Raw genomic sequence first — 13,372 nt, 5'->3', positions numbered from 1 at the left:
GAGGAAGGGAAAGAAGAGGGAGGGGGTTGATGGGTGGTGGGGAAGAAGAGGGGGAGGATGACGAAAATTTGCAAATGTCATGTATTCAATCGTAATAATGTATGTAATGTCAGTGTCTATAAGATTCACTCTATTTTTATATAATGAAGAGAGGGTGGCAAAGGAAGGGAAAGAAGAGGGAGGGGGTTGATGGGTGGTGGGGAAGAAGAGGGGGAGGATGACGGGCGGTGGTGGGGAAGGAGGGTGATGGACATGGTTAGCAATATCGATTTCCGAATCGCGAATAATACCATATCTTCAGTGACTCGTTCTGACTCGGCCAATATTGGTCGATTCGAATCCGTGATGCATGGTATCGGCTGATATATCCAAGTTAACTCGGTGTTAACTTGGATATTTTTTCAGATTGTGCCTTTTTTGACATTTTCTAATTTTAGTAATTTTTTCAGATTTTTTGAAAAATTTTATGTGCTATAATATGCGTATCACTCGATATTCAACCGATATGCCTTGACGGATGTGGAACAAATGCGACCGCAACCCACAACGGCGAACCATGGAGGTGGAGGTGGAGGTGGAGGAGGAGGAGAAGGGAGAGAGGGAAAGGAGGCAGCTGCAGAGGTGGCGGTGGGCAACGGAAGTGACCGAGGCAATGGTGGATGAGGTGAGAGCAGTAATTGGTTATAGAGGGTGGTGATAAAATAGGGAAATAAGTATATATTTTTGGAAGTTTTGGGTTATATTTTTAAAATAGTTAAAGGTGTTTTAACAAGTTCCCGTAGATAAAGTTAAAAAATAAAATTTTGTTTGTTGTATTTTGACTAGCTCCAGTTTGTTTCAATTTCTAGTTTTGTTGTTGAGGTTCTTTACGAGATAATTGAGTTAAGTTTGTACCTGTACTTTCATACATGAAGAGCTGATCAATGAGGATTATAAGCATTTTTTTCAGCACTAAATACAAGTGTTGTTATTTAATTTATGCTCTAATTCCAACAGTAAATTTGCCACGAATGGAGTACTTTTGTCAGGATTCTGAGCAAAATGTTGCCTGCAACAACACAAGATAATACAAAGGATAATGCCATGTCGAGTTGCACCAGCAGCAAGGGCATCGACATGAAGAAAGTACTACGGCTGCTTCCTATACGGTCTACTTGTTTAACGTACACAATTGCCTGGGCAAAAGCTCGCACATTATTCACCAAGCAAGTAACTACTGTGGACAAATCAATAGGGCATAGCTTCCAACTCCCATCGGCTTCAATAAGGATGTTCATTCCAATCTCAAACAGTGTGCTTCACTCCCATATATGATCGAGCTTTCATACCAATTTCAAAAATTGTGACAAGAAATCTTTCAGGAGTATAAAATTTTCAAAGAATAAAAATCGTGATGGTGATATCCATCTTGAACATGATTATTGCAGCTCTAGTTGAGAAAAGAAGACTTGAAATTGCTCGAAATTATGGTCTCATTGGTGTCCCAAATGCAAAGGTTCCTATGAGCTTTTGGTGGCTGGTTCCTCAGAATGCTTTTTCTTCACTAGCATATGCGTTCACCCAAATGGGATTGCAGGAGTCTTTCTATGATCAGGTGCCTACTGAATTTAGAAGTCTGAGGCCCTCTCTATCATATGGTGCAGTAGGCGTGGGGAATTTCCTGAGCAGTTTTCTCATTTATCTTATTGATAAAACTACAAGTCGATTTTGCACAAATAGGTAGTTCTCTGATAACTTGAACCTGGCACATCTTGATTACTTCTATTAGTTTCTAGCTGGACTTGGAGCTATCAGTTTAATTTTCTTTTGCCGCTTTGCAAGATCTTGTTCGAGAAAAATGATCTTTTGAAGACTTCTCAAGCATATTTTCTTGAGAGAATGTGGATGTTATGATTCTATTAATTAGCACTACTGTATCCCGAGATTGAAATAGCATAGGAAAATTTCACTGTTTTAATTCTTTTTAGTTCTGATCACCCAACAATATTTTTTCTCTTTGTTGATTGCTCTACTCTGTATTCTGCAAAGAGAGAAATATAATTTTGATCCCTAATATTTGACACTAGTGCGGTTTTAATGGTTAAAGTTTTGGCAAATACAAATTTAGTCCTCAATATTGGTACTTTTACTATTTTAGTCATTATGTTTCGGTAAAAGTAAATCTACTCCCCAATGTTTCCAATTTGACACAAATTTAGGATAATTAACAGATTTTTCCAATTGGTGATATTATATATAGTCATGTTCAACTCACATGTTCATTAAATTAATTATACATATAGAAAATGCAAATGTAGTCACAAACTTTAAACAATAAGAACAATTCACATAACAGCATGTGTGTAACTAATTAACCAAGAAAACAAAAAAAAAAGAAAAAAGAAAAATTTTTAAACTATATCTAGAAACCGAGTGTTAGAGTTTTTTACTTGGCATCAGTAAAGATAGAGAGAGAAAATGAGTTTTAAATCAATGAACCGAGTACTTCGATTGGTTTCAATTTTGTAGTTTAACAAAAAAAATTTACAAATTAATTAGTTATGCATGTGTTGGCATGTGAGTTATTAGTCTTTAATTTTGATGTTTAAAGTTAGTCGCTATTTTGCTTCTTTATTTTTAAATTCAATTTAATGAATACATGACTATACGTGACTAAATTTTGTTAGCAATTGGAAAAAAATTTCAATTATCGTAAATCTACTTTAAATTGGATACATTGGAGATCAGATTTGTTCTTATTGAAATATTTGCTGAAACTTTAAGAACTAAAATAGTACAGGTGCTAAATATTGGAAACTAAAATTGTATTTTTTCGTTGTATAAAAATACAATTAGATTAAACACCTTCACTAAAGTTGGTGGTAATTCTAGTGATCCAGAATTGAATGCGGGGCATGGGATTCATCTTACATGGTTGTGGAGTGTATAGGCAGAGAAATCCAGGTTTAATGCTTAAATTGTTAATTATATTTGGACCTTCTGAGGTTTTGCCAAAGTACCGTTGGATATTCTGAGATGTGACAAAGGTAGCATTTATCCCTTCATGTTATAATTGTATGCTTAGTTAGGTAACAAAGATGAGAAAAGAATCTCACACTTCACTTAGTTCCTTTATTGCAAAATGTAAATCTGATAAAAGGGTTTAAGATCGCTAAATTGCCATTATCTCTATCTTTGAAATGCGTTTCATTTAGGACTAATCTCAAAATCCTCCGCTCGAAGTTTATTATAATTTCACCTAATTCCCCTCAAATTTTTAAGATGACGCTTGCTTCCCTTGTTTGTCCAACGATAGTGACAATTGCACCCATGTAATACAAAAAAAGGAAAATAAAAATGTTACGGACTACTCTTAGTCGCTAATTTATTTAAATTTATCGTTATTTCATTTCCTTATCCCTATAAATTAGGGATAATTTCACAAACCTCCCTTGAGGTTTCTGACAATTTCACTCGGCTCCCCTCAAGTTTAAAAAATTACACTTACCTCCCTTGACATAGTAAAATACCTATAATGCCTTCCACTTGGTAGACAATTTTAAATTTAAGGTAATAAATTTGCAAAACCCAAAAAAAATCTATTTTTCTACCTCTTGTCTATTTTGCCCCTCTCTTTTCTAATTAATATAATCTCTTTTTATTATCTTCAATTTTGTGGATATTAGCAAATTAAAATTACAAAATCAATAGAGAGAGTAGATTACGTGTCAAATTAAAAGGAAATGAAGAGACTCACAGTGATTGAGAAATAAATAATGAAATTGGTGATTGAAATAGGGAAAAAAACTAAAGATATGAAATTTATCATATTTTATTTGCTGTCAAGAAAAACTTTTATAAAATGCCAATAATTACAAAAGGATGTCTTTCATTGGATTAGAAATTTTTTATTATGATTTTACTCTGGAGGTAGAATTTATTCTCTATTTCTGGGATATTAATATTTTTAAGGCCATAAAAGGGTTATAATGGCTGTTATAGGTCAGATTAGCTTGTATTGAAAAGGCATTTGAACATTAATATTTAATTTTGGGGTACAATTGGTTGCCAATGGTGTTTGTGTATGTGTTTTTTTTCTTTCTTTTTTTATTTGCTTAGCAAGTATTGATACTATATATACAATTAAGAATTTTTTCAATGGTTACTTGATTTTAGGATTAGGTTTGTTAGGGATACTATATATACTTATGCTTGAATGGTTGTTAGGGATTAGGTTTGTTGATTTATACAAAGCATGGAAGAAAATGATTGAATATACTATATTTTTCTTAGTTTTGTACAAAGGGGCAGTTTAGGATTTTTGTAAAAAAAAAAAAATCTATCTCATTGGACCTACATTATTACTAAACAGTAAAAGTAAGGGAGGTATATATAATTTTTAAAACCTAAGGGGTGCTCTCTGTAATTGTTAAAAATCTCAAGGGGGTTTGTGAAATTATCCCTATAAATTAAGCATTTCCACACTTGATTTTTAGATAATTTCTCTAATTTATAAAATCTCAAATGATACAAGTATTGATTGAGACAATTTTATATGCATTTGTAATATTGAAAGTTACAATGTCTATAGTATTGCTTGAATGTCATATAAAATACCACAATAAAAGTGAGCAAGGACAATGGGGTCTCACTAGCGTAGGAGTGACTGTTCAAAAGTCGTGTTAAAAGCAATATTCTTGGTAAGTTCAAAATATATGAATTTCTTTGATTTATAAGCTTGGCCTTTATAAATTATAACTCTGCACACATCAAGTTTCTTCCTTAATGACTTGTTCATATAGTCATTATCTTCAAACTCCAACTAACAGTTGATTAATAGTACATGAAGTTGAAAAGTGACGTTGGTTGATACTATAACCTTCATGTATGTCTTTTTCTGAACTTAGTATCGATTGAATTATTGGTGATTTGATGTATATCTCCTTTTGTCGCGCACGCTAACATATTTGCTCTTCATTGGTGAGTGCTGAAGATGCTCATTTAAAATGTAATTTTTCTAATTTGTTTTGGCGTGCACTTGGACTATCTTCTTTACTATCAAAGAAACCAATCAGTAGACAATCTCGATACAGCCAAGTAGTGAAGATCTATGTTCACTTCACTTCCTTTCCCCATCTAGAAATTTGTAAGTAGAAAGGAAAACACATGCAGCATATTAGTGAATAGAAAGAGTTTGGGGTATTTGATCAAGAGCATACATGCATATGTAGGAATAAGGTTACACTATTTCGTGGTTTGATTTGTAAGATAGTTAAGTTGAGTTCACATGGCGATCTCCACAGCTAAGGGAAGCAGAAACTTGGAAGCTGTCACTCCTCTTCTGGTCAGGGATGATGATGAAGTGCTGGAAGGTTATGTGGATTACAGGGGCTATCCGTCTAAGCGATCCAAATCAGGAGGGTGGAGATCAGCATCTTTAATCCTAGGTCAGGAAACAAGGTTAAATATGATATCTTTATGTGTCTGGTATGCAAAAGAGTAGTGTATAGATGAATTTAAGTACCATTCTTTCATAGCTCTTCCTTTCTATTGAATCTTTTTTTTGTTACTTTCTTTGAATTCTTTTTTTAAATCCATAGTAGCAAAGTGAAAAAAAAAATGCAGGACCATGAATATTTATAGAGGATTTATAGAGTTGAAGCTCTAGAAATTTCAGACTTGCTATTTGCATTAATGACTCAAATTAGACTCCAAAATCTAGACGTTGAATTGGGCCATAATGTAACAGGATTTTGTAACTTCCTGCCTTTAGAAAGATCAAAAACAAAATTTTATATCTTTCACCTAATTTTCCTCAGTCGGTTTTGATTAGTTTAGTTGGTTCATAAGTTGGTGGGCACACCTATTTGAATTGGAAATTTGATGAAAGGGAGTAACTCCGCATTAACTGAACAGGTGGTGGAAGTCTTGAGAGGTTTGCATTTCGCGGGATAGAATGCAATCTCGTAAACTATCTGACGGGGCCGCTTGGACAGTCCATGGCAATTGCAGCTGGAAATGTAAATTTGTGGACAGGTTTAGGATCCTTGATGCCAGTTTTTGGAGCAATAGTTGCCGATTCATTTGTTGGCCTCTATCAAACGAACATCATTTCTTCCATCCTCTACATCCTGGTTTGTTTCTTTCTTCTTCTTCCTCCCCCCTAACTCTTCCATTCGAACAATTTTTAGTTAATTGTGCTAGACTTCTCACTTGCCTTTGTTTTTTCCATTTGTCCCTTCATTTACGTTTCATAGGAAAATTTCACAGTGCCTAATGGCAGTGTGAATCTGGCAAATAATTAGGGAAATTCACGTAAAACACACAATTTTATGTGGCCTATATATGTTAATTTATCAATCTATTTCTGCCACTGGAGTTGGTAATCGCATCAATTATGAGACTTGAAACTATGTGAAGTTGGTTTGGCATGTGGCCGTGGTGTGTATGCATGGTTAACTAGTTTGTCTGCGTACCAAGCACAGGCAGTTGGTGCTGGACGAACTCCCACCACATATGCCCAGACAGATTACATTTTAGATGAGAGGCAAATCTAGGTCATCTGGTCAACTTACTTCTCTTACAAGGCCAAGATCTTTTTTCTTTTTTATGTTTCTTTTTCAGCCATGCCAAGATTTTGACTCTTATGATTGCAATTGCAACCCACTGTCCCTATTTCGCTTGGGACCAGTATTTTGCAATTTAAGACAACTATACATGTGTCTCTACTCCAATTTTCATGTCCACTTCCTTGTTATCGTTTCAAAATCCACAAAAGTAGATCAGATGTGTTGTCAACTTGGGTATGCTTAATGCCTTAATGATGGTACCTAAAATTCTAGTTACGTGCAACCAACCGAGCTGATGAATGGGGTCAATTCTAATGGGATAATTTCACAATTGCATCTAGTTCCCCTTCAGTTATAAATATTACACTCAGCCTATCTTGTTTTCATTATTTAAGTAACGTTGTAGGTCGAGCAGGCTAGGCCTTTTCTCAAAAATCCCAGAATACCTTTAGGTTATAATTCACAATAAAAATAAAAGGAAAAAAATGTTTCAAATTGTCTCTAGCTATTTCGTTTATCGATCCTTGTTTGCTATCACCTGTGTTTAATTACCTATTAACATCCAAATCACTATTAAATAAACACTTATATTTGCTCCAAAATCCCTCTTTTACTTAAAGACTTCCAGTGCAAACCATTGAATCAACTAAAAATACTACATCATATGCCAAAAGCTTGTTTACAATCTCATATTAAACTCAAATTTTGCTTAACACCAAACAAATATTGAATTCATCAATATCTCTAAACTGCAATTTCATGGCTACCACATTTCTAATACAAAATATTCTAAGTTATCGCCACAAATACCAACACCTAATACACTTCATCAGTATGGAATTCAAAATTAGTCAATTTTTGTCTCTGTAGGAATGCCATCGCCAATAATTACGAATGAAAATAGAAACACAATGCAATTATAAATATACTAAGAATATTTTTCTCCACAACAATCATAAGTTATTTAGTCCCTCTTCTATTCCCACCCTTAATTTTAGTTTAACAATAAAATCATCACTGAAATTGTTGTTTGACAATTTCAATTTGCTAATACCCACCAAAAATTGAAAACAAAAATAGATGCAAAGAAACTGTTTAAGAGTAATGAAAGAGAGAAAATTGTAAATAGACGCCAAGATTAGTAAGCATTTGTGGTTGGTATTCATAGTGGATTTGTTCGTGGTATTCTAATCGTTTTATTTTTTTTGTATATATTCACTTACTCTCTTATAATTTTATGCAAAGTGTTTAGCCTCTTATTATGTTTATTACTTAAGTAAGAGGCAATATTGCTATTTCAACTAACAATTTTATGGATACTATTCTCTATCAAATTTTCACTTTACATAAAACTGTAATATCTAATATGTGGATATTTTAAAATGTTAGAAGGGTCAAGTAGTAATAGCTAAAACCACAGGGTATTTAGCAATTTGTCCTATAACTCATAAATATTCCTTATACATCGTCAGTAAAACAGTTCGATCTCAAATGTCGATCATTCTTTACACATTAGCACATGTTGAAATTGAATCATGTCTGTCCCAGATACGAATCCGCTTGTGTCTATAGCCTTCCTGCTTTAATATACTTTGTGCTTCTAAACACAATGTACCATGAAATATCTATCTTCAAACCATATAGAAAATGTCTCATTTGCATATGGCATTCTTAATGATGAATGGAACGAACAGGGACTCGGCTTTTCGACCCTAGCAGTTGCACTTATTTCAAACAATCAAGAAACGAGCAGGATTGCAGCTGTCCCATCTACTGAACTGCAAGTTTTATTTTTCGTCTCGCTATACTTGGTAGCATTGGCGCAAGGATATCAATCCACCATACAAGTCTTCGGAGCTGATCAATTTGATCGACAACATCAAGAAGAAAGCAAAGCCAATACCTCATTTTTCAATTGGTGGCTTTTTGGATTGTCTTTTGGTGTTGTTTTAGCATATCTGATCTTACCCTACATTCAAGAAAATATAGGGTGGGGAATTGGTTTTGGAATTCCATGTCTAGCAATGGTAATTGGGCTCATCCTACTTTTACTGGGACATAGAACTTACCGCTTTGCTATTAGAAGAGATGATACATGCCCTTGCTCGTATGAAGACGATCAAGAAGCTTCGCAAAATAATCCTCAACAAATCATTCAAGCTCACGAGTAAGAAACATGCTTATCAGAGCAGGATAAGTTTAAGTGCCATCACTTGATGGATTAGATAGTTTTTCGTTTGGAACTGCTTTATTGTAATGCATGATGAAAATAGGAACGTAAGGTTCTTCTTCTGAAAGTTATATCCTTTTTTTTTTTCCATTTATAAACAAAAACCTTAATTAATGCAGAATTTCCTCATCAGGTTTCTCAACAAAGTTTTGCATGCAAAGAAAGATGATACAAAGGACAATATCATCTCAGGTTCCTCCAGGAGTAAGCATACAGAAGTAAAGAAAACTCTAAAGCTGCTCCCCATATGGTCTTCTTGTTTAATGTACGCAATTGCCTGGGCACAAGTTCCCACATTTTTTACCAAGCAAGCAACCGGAGTGGACAAATCAATAGGGCAAAGCTTCAATATCCCATCAGCTTCCCTTCGGGTGTTCATCCCACTTACGACAATGTGCTGCACTTCAATATATGACCGAGTCTTTGTGCCATTAGCAAGAATTGTGACAGAAAATCCCTCGGGAATAACGGAATTCCAGAGAATAAAAATCGGGATGACAATATCTGTACTGGATATGGTTATTGCAGCTCTAGTTGAGAAGAAAAGACTTGGAATTGCTCAAGAATATGGTCTAATTGATATCCCAAATTCAACAGTTCCTATGAGTTTCTGGTTGTTGGTGCCTCAAAATATGTTGTGTTCAATAGCATATGTGTTCACCGTTGTGGGAATGCAGAAGTTTTTCTATGATCAGGTACCTACAGAATTAAGAAGCATTGGCCTCTCTCTTTCTTTTGGTGCACTTGGAGTAGGGAACTTCTTAAGCAGCTTGCTCATATATGTCATTGATGAAATAACAAGTCAAAATGGAAGGGATAGTTGGTTTTCTAACAACTTGAATCGAGCACATCTTGATTATTTCTATTGGCTTCTTGCTGGACTAGGTTTCCTAGGTCTAGTAGCCTTTGCCTTCTTAGAAAAATCGTTCTCTAAGGAAAATATTAGTCTTGAAAGGACTGCTCAAGCATAATAGCTAGCCTCTTTTTGCAGAACTTTGATGTAATTTGTACGAGTTATCAAACTTCCATAATCAAATTCTAGCCTTTGATTTCTTTCTTTTTGACTCTAGCTCTGTTCGTTTCAGCCGAAATTGTTTCAATCGGACAGTTTCACTGTGTCGTCTGTGCATATGGTGAATGAAAATGAGAGGGAGATAGGAGGTAACTAAGGTGACTGAATTCATCCTCTCCTCAACTAATTTCCTTTCTAAAGATTTGTGATCTAAGATCTCTTCAATCCGAGCATCTTGCTCACGAACATGTTCTTCTAGAGATTGTAATCCTCATGCCTTGTGCCATCAGAACTGGATTCAATGTGGCTATCCAAGGATTATGAGCTCTGATAGCAGATGTAATAAATAAGACCTGAAAAAGAGAATGGGAACTTGGAATTAGAACAGAATTTAGGATGAGAAGAAGAATACCAAAATAGAGGCATTTACAGGTATGACGCAGCATGTGCCTAAATATTGAAAAATGATTTTCTCCTTAATGAGCAGCCCCTACTGTCACATGGTAGAGTACAATTGGTGGTTATGTTTATGCATCATCACAAGGCATTAACTATTCTACGTGTTATATTTGTATGACCAGTTAGAGAATTTACAAACTTCAGAAATGAACCTGGCAATGTCAAAGTTCCTTTATCCTTAATTCCTTATGTAAAGTAGATAAAAGAGTCTAAGATCCCTCAAATGCCCATACCTCTAGCTTAGAAATACTATTTTGTTTGGGAATCTCCCAAGCGTCCCTTGAGGTTATGATAATTTCACTTAGTTCCCCTCATATTTTTAAATGACACTTCGTCCCCTATTGAGATGACATTAAGGGATAATTTCATAAACCTCCCCTAAGGTTTTCGACAATTTCACTCGGCTCCCCTGAGATTTATATAATTACAAAGACCTCCCTTGGTGTGATAAAAAGACAACAATACCCTTCATTAATTGTCAACTAATTGAAAAACTCTATCAAATGTTAAAGCTTTCTCATTTATTATCAACCAATAATTCAAACTACAGTTTTTCCCATTTAACTATCTATCATCTTCCTCCTATATCTGTTTTCCTTTCAAACTCATTTATTTATTATTATCAGTCAAATGTGTACTGTCACCACTAATAAAATCACCAATACTTACATATCTTGGTATCTATTTCTAATTCTCAATTTTTTATTATTAAATAGTTTCCTTGTACCCATTTTTGTCTCCAATTTTTGCTAGGCATTAGCAAATTGAAATTGTCAGATGACAAATTGAGTGCTAATTTCATTATCAAACTAGATGGAAATGAATATAGTGACAGTGATAAAAAAAATAAAAATTAAGGATAGGAAGTGGAAGAAGAACTAAATATAATTTATATTGGTATAGTTGCCATGAAAAAAAAGTGTTCTTGGTATATATTTATAACTGCATTGTGTTTTTAGTTTTGATTTACAATTATTGATGTTATTCCTATAGAGAGAATTTGATTGATTTTGAACTTTGTGCCAATGGAGTATATTGGATATTGATATTAGTAGTGATGATTTAGATTATTTTGTATTAAAAAGGTGGCAGCCATGGAATTGAAATTTAGAGATAGTGACGAATATTGTTGTGTATTAAATAAAATCTGATATTGATATGAGATTGTAGGTAAGTTTTTGGGTATTTGATGTAGCGTTTATAGTTGATACAATGATCTGTATCAAAAATTTTTAGGTAAAAGAGGAGCATTGGAACAAAGATAAGTATTTATTTAATAGTGATTTGATTGTTGATAAGTAGATAATAGTGATAGCAAGTAAAGATAAATGAAATAGAGACTGTGAACCATTTTTTTTCCTTTATATTTTTGTTGTGAATTATAATTCAAGGGCATTATAGAAATTTTGAGAAAAAAGTATAGCTTTTTGGGCCTAGAATGTTACTTAAATAGTGAAAATAGTGGAGGTAGGTGTAATTTTTAAAATTTGAGGGGAGCTTTCTCCAATTGTCAAAAACCTCAAGGGAGGTATGTGAAATTAACCCTAACATTAATTGTAGTACCACGCGGACATTAGTTAAGAATATTAGTGTTTTGAAACTCAAACGGTGAAGTCGCTTGAGTTCAATTGGATGGCTGGAGCTAGAACCGACAATTATACCCAAAATCCAACAATCCACCCAACCCACCCACTAATTTGAGAGGTTGGGTTGGGTAAGTTGGGTTTTGGGTTAATTTTGGGTTGGGTAATAAAAATTCATATATATTTTGGGTGGTTTGGGTATTTGTGTTGGGTACCCATTACCCAACTTAAGTTAAAAAAACAAATTAACAAATTAAAATCAAGAAACAAAAAAAAATGACCAGCCTTGTTGGATCAAGCAAAACCCATATATGTACTGGTATGTATAATTATCATATATATATACTACTACTACACACTGAGAAGGATGATCAACGAGTAATGCTTAAAAAGAACAAAAATTGAGAAATGAACGGTGCAGCACAAATGTCAGTAGGATTTTTTTTAAAAAAAAGAAAAGAAGAAAGAAAATCCTTGTACTTTTCGCTCTTCACATCCATCCTTTTGCCGAGTTCCGGAAAAATGCATCCTACTGTTCTTCTATTTCTTTTTCTTTTTTTCATTCAAAATGAAAAAACAAGTCCCCCCCCCATTTATTGATCACTTCATCGAGATCTCTTAGTTTTGTTCACCCAAAATTGTTGCTTCGATCTCTTAGTTTGGACCAAAACTATACCCAATTTGAAAATTCTTACTTGTATAAAAAATAGTGAGTTCATCCAACTAGTTTAAATAGTTAGTATGTGTGTGTATTTGTGAAAGTATATTAGTGTATTGTAATTTGTATGTGTAAAAATAATGTATTTCAAAAGAGTTTAAGAAGTGAGTGTGTGTGTCTATGAGTATTTTAGTGTGTAAAAATATGTCTATCTATGTGAAAATGTGTTTATGTGTGTGAAATTTTTTTTTTGTATGTGAAAATGTATTTGAGAGAGTTTATGTATCAAAATCTATTAATTAATATATTGGGTCATATTTGGGTCATGGGTTTGAGATGACCCAATATGACCCAACCCAAAATTAATCCAATCTAAAATTGGGCGGATTGGGTGTCACCCATTTAAATGAAAACCCAATATCAATCCGCCCAAAAACCGCCCAACTCGCCTAATTGCCAGGTATAGCTGGAGCCAAAAAAAACTAGAAAATTGGATGACATTCTAAATATATTTCATTTATATATATGATAAAACTATCTATATCTCTTATGATGTTTTAAACTTTAAATGAAAATTACTTATTTAATATGACTAAATCCATAAGACCTGTTTGAAAAAATGTACAAAATAAGACTATACATGAAATTGGAAAAAAATTCATGCAAGCATTTATAATTTGTCAAAATTATCCAAATGTCAAATATAGATCCTATAAAAGAGTGGTTGAACTGTTTAGCCGAATGACTAATCAGATAAAAAGTTGACCCAGTCAAACCTATTTGATCATTCAAGTGGGACCCATCCTATCGTTCAACTAGGACCCATCCTATTTTCTGCTTAGGTCTTTATTTTTTAAACAAAATATATATATGTTTTTGATA

The 13,372-nt window shown here is 33.7% G+C and overlaps 2 protein-coding genes across 3 annotated transcripts; both read left to right on the top strand.

Annotated features, from left to right (window-relative positions):
- The first annotated feature begins 556 nt into the window (after positions 1 to 556).
- LOC113750399 (protein NRT1/ PTR FAMILY 5.10-like) lies at positions 557 to 1,723 on the top strand. Its single transcript, XM_027294374.1, has 3 exons — positions 557 to 693; positions 1,029 to 1,291; positions 1,428 to 1,723. The coding sequence occupies exons 1-3, from the start codon at positions 557 to 559 to the stop codon at positions 1,721 to 1,723; spliced, it is 696 nt and encodes a 231-aa protein (XP_027150175.1).
- A 3,258-nt stretch (positions 1,724 to 4,981) lies between these two features.
- LOC113749192 (protein NRT1/ PTR FAMILY 5.10-like) lies at positions 4,982 to 9,953 on the top strand. Of its 2 annotated transcripts, XM_027292870.1 has the most exons (5): positions 4,982 to 5,426; positions 5,896 to 6,113; positions 8,243 to 8,715; positions 8,912 to 9,473; positions 9,864 to 9,953. In XM_027292870.1, exons 1-5 carry the CDS (start codon positions 5,267 to 5,269, stop codon positions 9,945 to 9,947), a joined length of 1,497 nt encoding a protein of 498 aa, XP_027148671.1. In that variant the 5' UTR covers positions 4,982 to 5,266; the 3' UTR covers positions 9,948 to 9,953. The 2 variants fall into 2 exon arrangements, with proteins under 2 accessions (XP_027148671.1, XP_027148670.1); XM_027292869.1 differs by lacking the exon at positions 9,864 to 9,953 and having other exon boundaries at positions 8,912 to 9,786.
- Positions 9,954 to 13,372: the final 3,419 nt, after the last annotated feature.

The sequence above is a fragment of the Coffea eugenioides genome, chromosome 10 (genome assembly GCF_003713205.1).
Source record: "Coffea eugenioides isolate CCC68of chromosome 10, Ceug_1.0, whole genome shotgun sequence".
Lineage (NCBI taxonomy): Eukaryota > Viridiplantae > Streptophyta > Magnoliopsida > Gentianales > Rubiaceae > Coffea > Coffea eugenioides.
The sequence above is the reverse complement of the archived record's forward strand: the minus strand, read 5'-3'. Positions and strand labels throughout refer to the sequence as shown.

Bases quoted from the DNA above. Each gene is read 5' to 3' on its own strand.
- LOC113750399 (XM_027294374.1), top strand. From the start codon at position 557: ATGGAGGTGGAGGTGGAGGTGGAGGAGGAGGAGAAGGGAGAGAGGGAA. The intron at 694-1,028 runs GTGATAAAATAG...TACTTTTGTCAG, and splicing joins GTAATTGGTTATAGAGGGTG to GATTCTGAGCAAAATGTTGC. The intron at 1,292-1,427 runs GTGTGCTTCACT...TGATTATTGCAG, and splicing joins GTTCATTCCAATCTCAAACA to CTCTAGTTGAGAAAAGAAGA.
- LOC113749192 (XM_027292869.1), top strand. From the start codon at position 5,267: ATGGCGATCTCCACAGCTAAGGGAAGCAGAAACTTGGAAGCTGTCACT. The intron at 5,427-5,895 runs GTCAGGAAACAA...TTAACTGAACAG, and splicing joins ATCAGCATCTTTAATCCTAG to GTGGTGGAAGTCTTGAGAGG. The intron at 8,716-8,911 runs GTAAGAAACATG...TTTCCTCATCAG, and splicing joins CAAATCATTCAAGCTCACGA to GTTTCTCAACAAAGTTTTGC.